The 6,407-nt window shown below is 43.1% G+C and overlaps 1 protein-coding gene across 3 annotated transcripts; it reads right to left on the bottom strand.

Annotated features, from left to right (window-relative positions):
- Positions 1-90: 90 nt before the first annotated feature.
- Positions 91-6,404, bottom strand: MRPL18 (mitochondrial ribosomal protein L18). Of its 3 annotated transcripts, none has more exons than XM_002925338.4 (4): positions 5,586-6,262; positions 5,120-5,306; positions 1,329-1,560; positions 91-627 (listed from the first exon to the last, which is right to left on the bottom strand). In XM_002925338.4, the coding sequence occupies exons 1-4, from the start codon at positions 5,635-5,637 to the stop codon at positions 556-558; spliced, it is 543 nt and encodes a 180-aa protein (XP_002925384.1). In that variant the 5' UTR covers positions 5,638-6,262; the 3' UTR covers positions 91-555. The 3 variants fall into 3 exon arrangements, with proteins under 3 accessions (XP_002925384.1, XP_011230791.1, XP_019661631.1); XM_011232489.3 differs by having other exon boundaries at positions 5,544-6,235; XM_019806072.2 differs by having other exon boundaries at positions 560-627; positions 1,478-1,560; positions 5,586-6,404.
- Positions 6,405-6,407: the final 3 nt, after the last annotated feature.

The following is a 6,407-nucleotide window of genomic DNA, read 5'->3' as shown; positions in this document are numbered from 1 at the left end:
ATTTGCACCTTTTATCTTCACAGCACTAAGACTGTTTATAGTAAATTAACTGATACGGACATTTCCTATTTTAAAAAAAGATCCACACCGTGAGCAGCAACAGCTATCATTTATTGAGATCAACCACTATGAGCTGGACAGGGTAACAGTTTGCACAAACCTCTTCTTGCCACAGAGGGCTCAAAGGCAAAGATTTCATGTAACCAGAAACTGCTCATAATCTGCATTTATTCTTATAAACAACATTTAATTTGCCCTTGGGAAGTTAATTATAATTGGCAACAGCTTTTCTCAGATACTTCTCTCCTGTCCAACAGGGGGGAAGAATTTAGCCCTTGATTAAACCACCGCGCCCCCCCAACACACACACACACACACACACACACACACACACACAAAACACACACACAAGGGAATGACCTTAACTAGTAATAACATTCCACTGTTACATGACTATACAAAACTTCCAAGCTGGCTGTTCTTCCAGATGCTCTCTTCTGAAGGACGGGACAGTTCACGGCTTTATATTCCCACATTCAGAATAATGCTCCTTTTTCATTCATAGATTCTCCGAGGTTCCTGCAGCACCACACCACCTTCTGTCATGGCACTCTGTAGTCGTTTCATCTGATTTTGAAGATCCGGAAAAAGGAAAAGGTTAAGTCAGCACAACGAGGAAGCTGACAATAAACAGTTCGCTTCCCAAGAGAACGAAAACAGCTGATTTGCTCCTTGCTAACTTCAAGCCTACACTGATTTTCCAGAAAGTGATCTTAATAATGACATAGGTAAGAGAGTGAAGGGATGTCAAAGATTAGTAGCGTTTCATCATACAGAGAGATGTTAACACATGACGGGGAAGCAGAGTGGTAGACTTTGCAGCTGTAGAGTCAGTCACCCTGGACTCAGTCTGCACAAGCCAGCCTCAGGTGACTTGGCCATACTACTCCTGACCCTCTGGGCTGCTATGAGGCTGGAATGAGGTCACGCATGTCAGGATACCCACCTCAGCATGTGCCACATGGAAAGAACATGATAAATGCAACTATTGTTACTACATAAGCACCTGCTGTCAAGAAGTAATACTTTATTTTTTTTTTAAAGATTTTATTTATTCATATGAGAGAGAGAGCCACCAAGAGAGGGAACACAAGCAGGGGGAGTAGGAGAGGGAGAAGCAGGCTGCCAGCGGAGGAGCCCAATGTGGGGCTCGATCCCAGGACTCCGGGATCACGCCCTGAGCCGAAGGCAGACGCTTAACGACTGAGCCACCCAGGTGCCCCAAGAAGTAATACCTTTTAAAAATAAGTACATGAAAATCAAAATACCGAGTCTGAGGCTGCCTCCCAAGGAGTGGGTTGGTAGACCATGAAGTTGATTCCTGCCTCTAAGCATCGCTCTGCCAGCACTCGTCCTATACTCTCACAGGCCACCACATTTTTGGTGCAGTAAAGGTGCTTTTTAATAGCCCATTCCCGAGTGGAGGCTGAAACCACAACCTGGCCGTTGTGATGCTCAACCAGCGCCTCTACGTGATGCTGAGTCCTTATAACTCGCAACCTACATGAGATGAGAAGAGAATAAAATCATAAAAGAATCCTAAAGATAAATGGACTCAGGGGAATAAATGCCTATGTATTTCTCAAGAATGCAATGTCTGTTTCATTTACTTCATCACAGTTAACCTGGATAGAACTTGGGAATATGGATATGACTTGGGAAAGCTGTTTTTCCTGTCTTCATGAGGATATCCTCAATAACAACCAAACATTTCCACTTAACCTCAAATATCCAAGAGAAATTTGGTATTTCTGAGATGTAATAATTATTACACAGCATCACTTCAAAAAAGGATTTGAGGAGGCACAGCTAAGCTGTGACCTTCCAATGACTAAGGATGTACTTACTCTATGTTTCTACTTTCCAGCTAACACCAAAATAAATGCACGATTGATCAGATTGAAATTAAAAACTGAAATCATAATACTAGCCAGATTTTTTTTACAACCTCAAAGTAAGTCTATTTAGTTTATTTAAATTCAATTAATTAACATATAACATATTATTAGTTTCAGATAGAGGTCAGTGATTCATCAGTCTTATATAATATCCAGGGCTCATTACATCACGTGCCCTTCTTAATGTCCATCACCCAGTTCTCCCATTCCCCCACCTCCTTCCCCTCCAGCAACCCTCGGTTTGTTTCCTATGATTAAGAGTCTAAAGTAAGCCTATTTTAATAAGACATCAAACATGTCATCCAGCTTTTATAAAGAAAAAACTGACAAAAGTTTTCTACAATTCAAAAAAACAGTAAACTGAAGTCAAAAGGCAGCAAGAAACAAAAAATACTTTAAACACACATTATTCATAGGGCTAATTTCCATACGTAAAGAAGCTTCCTATAATCAGTTCAAAAAAAAAAAAAAAGACCAATACCTTAATAGGCAAAGGATTTGAACACACTGTTCACAGAAACAAAATATTAAAGACTCTTAGGCCTATGAAACTATGCCCCTCACTGATGAGATGCATGGACAAAGCAATTCATTGCTACACTGTTTGGAATCATTAAGGTAATCATCAATATGCAGCTAGCTAACTAAAACACCCACATGGTGGTATTCTGTAGTTACCAGAAAGAAAGAAGTAGCACTTAGAACAGTGCTGCTGCTGACGTTCACTGAGCACCTACTATGCCGGGCACTGTCTTGCTACAGGCAGAACTCATGTTTCAAAATGATCTCTCATTCTTTTTTTTTCTTTCTCTCTTTTTTTAAGGCCACAGAAACTGACACAAAAAGGTTTAGTAACTTTAGCAAGATTACAACTAATGGTAAGTTAATGGAGCTAGGACTTCAGTCCAGGGGTCTGGCTCCAGAGCCAACGTTCCTAAACAACACAAAGGATTTCCAAGGTGTATTCTGAAGGAGGTAGAGAGGATTCAGTGTATGTGGTATGCTAATATTTGTAATTTTTAAAAAATATTTTATTTATTTGTTTGACAGAGACACGGGGAGAGAAAGCACAAGTACGGGGAGTGGTTGGCAGAGGGAGAAGCAGGCGCCCAGCTGAGCAGGGAGCCTAACATGAGCCAAAGGCAGATGCTTACACTTAACAGACTGAGCCACCCAGGTACCCTAATATTTGTAATTTAAAAGCTACAAGTTTATCCTTACATGCACAAATTATCTCCAAAAGGATACACAGAAAACCTGTTTGCTCTTTGGATTTTACAGCATACATTTATATTACACATTTAAAAATTAAGCTCACATTAAAGAAAACACCAAAATTAGAAATCACGCTAGGATTCTTAGTGTGAAACAGCAGAAAAGGCACTAGATTGAGAAATGTGGGTTCCACCCTTGGTTTTGCTCGTAGCCCTAGTAAAAACCACAATTTCTTAATCAAAGGTCAACAACCCTTCTCCATAAGGGCTCAGATAGTAAATGTTTTAGGCTTTGTAAGCCATAGGGTCTCCTGCAACTGCTCGACTCAGCCATAGTAATACTAGAACAGCCAGGTGAGAATGAGTGGTAATGGGTTACAATAAAACTTTCTTTGTGGATAATGAAATTTGAATTTTATATAATTCTCACATCACAAAATATTTTTCTTTGGAATTCTTCTTCATGTTTTAAAGAAAGGAAATTTTTAGCTTGCAAGCCAACTCTGACCCATGGTCCTTGTCTTAAACCACTTGTTCAACAAAGGCATAGGACTCATCCTTTCTAAGGTCACTTCCCATTATAATACGCCAAAATTCTATACTGATAATACTATGAATATAGCAGATAGGGGAAAAAAAGGTGGGAAAATAGTTCTCTAATTATTTACATGATCCAAATATTAAGTAAATAGGTTGAATGTGTCAAAAGAATTTTAGATTAATTCAAGTGATCTGCCTACTGCCTTTGACTCCTTCCTACGTACACTAAGTAAAAATACGTCATAGCAACTGTAAAATTTTATTATCCCTATTCCATCTTCCACAACAAAAGTTAAAATTTTTGCTAACAAGGATGTCATTTACTTTATCTTTGCATCTCCTCCATCTAGCACGATGCCTAAGAAGTGTCATAGGCCTAATGTTTGTTGAATGAACGTATCACACAATTACAACTCCTATGTAACTTCCAATTACAATTTTATACAGTCCTTAAGAAATATTCCATTTTCAACAAATGCTTACCAAGTATATAACCAGCAAATAAACACCAACATAAAGCAGCACAGCACAATAATTGTAATTACTGTAACAATTTATACTGTCTGGGCTCTTAGTAGGTCAGACAAAACATGTTTGTAACTTAGCTCTGGAGCTTATTAACCTTATCCCCCAAAGCCTTGATTCTCTTGCTCCCATAAAATGGAGGAAATTACTGTACCTGCTTCATAAAGTAATTTTAAGGGCTAAATGACAAAATGCACATAAAGCAACTAAGAGTTCCTGGCAAATACAACGTGTTCAATAAATAACCATCTTTCTAACAAAGAACAGACTCCTAACTTGTCTTTCTGCTTCTGTCCTTCCCCCCCTTACAAATTTTTCCCCAAAGCAACTAGAATGATCTTCAATTCAAGCTCAAACTTCATTAAATTCTCTCAGTTTCCCACTATTGTGAAAAACTGTAAAGTGCTTACTTCAATTTACAAAGTTAATGATCTGTTTCCTACCTACCTCTCCATTTTCATCTTACTCTATTCACTCCTTTGCACACTGAGCTCCAGGTACACTAGCCTTGTAGTTCTTCAAAAACACACAAGCCCATTCCCACCCTAGCCATTTCCTCTGCTGGGAATGCTCTTCTTGACAGATTGTCTTATCTTTCAGAAGAGGTGTTAGCAGGCACCTATTCTCCCCATCCTAATATCACCCTCTTTAAATTTTCTCTCTGACACCTATTTATTGTCTGTCTCCCCAGGGCCACCCCTCCCCCCCTTTGCCCCCCCCCCCCCCCCCCCCGCCCGTCCACTAATCCCTCCTCCACCACCAAACAGCAGTTTCCGGAGAAAATCTCCAGAAATATCTGGCCCGTTGACTGAATTGATGAAAACAATTTATAGGGCACCGTGCACTGTTCTGTAGGGTCAGTTAACTAGCCGACTTAACTACCTGTGCCAGAACTCACGGGAGGGCCACGCTGTCCCCCAGCCCCGCTCTTTCCTGGCCACACCTAAGAGCTCCAGATTGCGGGGGTTCCGATTGGTGAACTCTGGGGCAACAGCTGCATTTTCCAGAGGGTCCACTTCAGGCTTCGTGGCTGGCTTGGAACTGGTTGAGAGCGCTGCGACCCCACACCCTAAGAAGGGGAACCACCACATGTATCTTAAAAAATGACAAACGCGGACAAAACAGGACTGTGACCCAACCTCTATCCCCATCCACCCACCGAAAGGGAGAGAACAGATAAATCTGGTCACAGGGTACAATCATCACAGACCCTGGTTCTTAATTTCCTACTGTCAGCACAATGCTGTTGGCCAGTTTACTGTTCGGTGGGGTTGAATATAAACACTTCTTGCATATGCACACTTACTGTGCGGGCCCTGGGGAGTCGTCTGAGAGAAGAGGGAATTACCAGGGTTCCTGCAAACCCACAGCCATTCCCAGAGCCGCGACCGGAGCGCCATCGCCGAGGGATCGTGGACAAAGCTTCGGAAAAGACTCGCGTTCTTTCCTCACCGATGTCCCAGCCGCTCGCCGGCAGCAGCCATAACTCATGGAAAAGCTTTCGGATTCCGGAGGTCACCTACGCCTCGACCCGGAACTAACAAGCCCCGCTGCCGAGCGGCTGATGGGACGATCTGTTACTTCGGCTCCTCCAATCACTGCCTACGCTGGGGTGCACGTGACGATGGAGTCCGCCAACCATGTCAAAGCAATGGGCTTGGGGGCGGGGCGCAGCGTTTTCGCCAGAGTCGCGGGCGTAAGGCCCCCATAACTGCACGTTGCTTTGTTTAGGGCTTGTGGTCGCAAAGCGTCGTGCGTTCGTTGTCGGATCCACACACAGCCTGGCTGGGCAATCGGAGAAACCGGGGAAGCGCAAGATGCAGTTTCTCTTCAGAAACCGTCATTTTTCCCATACGGCCCATGTAAAGCTCTTGCCCGTCCCACCCAGGTTCAGGCCCCCAAGCTTATGCCCGTGAGCTTAGGATCCAAGCTTGTGACTCGCCACGTGCTCTCTGAAGACCGTTATAAGCGAACACGCGGGACTCGCTCAGAAGCCCAGCTTTCCCGCGAAGGGCCCGCCCTCTCTCGTCACACCCCAACTCCAAGCTCCACCCTACCGCCCACTTTTCTAGAAAGCACTAGAATGTGCAGAGGCGCACGCGCAACCCGTGCCTGAAAGAAGGAAGAAGCTTCCGCGGAACACCTCCTTCCTCCTGCAGCGCAAGATCTT

The sequence above is a fragment of the Ailuropoda melanoleuca genome, chromosome 10 (assembly GCF_002007445.2).
Source record: "Ailuropoda melanoleuca isolate Jingjing chromosome 10, ASM200744v2, whole genome shotgun sequence".
NCBI classification, from domain to species: Eukaryota; Metazoa; Chordata; class Mammalia; order Carnivora; family Ursidae; genus Ailuropoda; species Ailuropoda melanoleuca.
The sequence above is the reverse complement of the archived record's forward strand: the minus strand, read 5'-3'. Positions and strand labels throughout refer to the sequence as shown.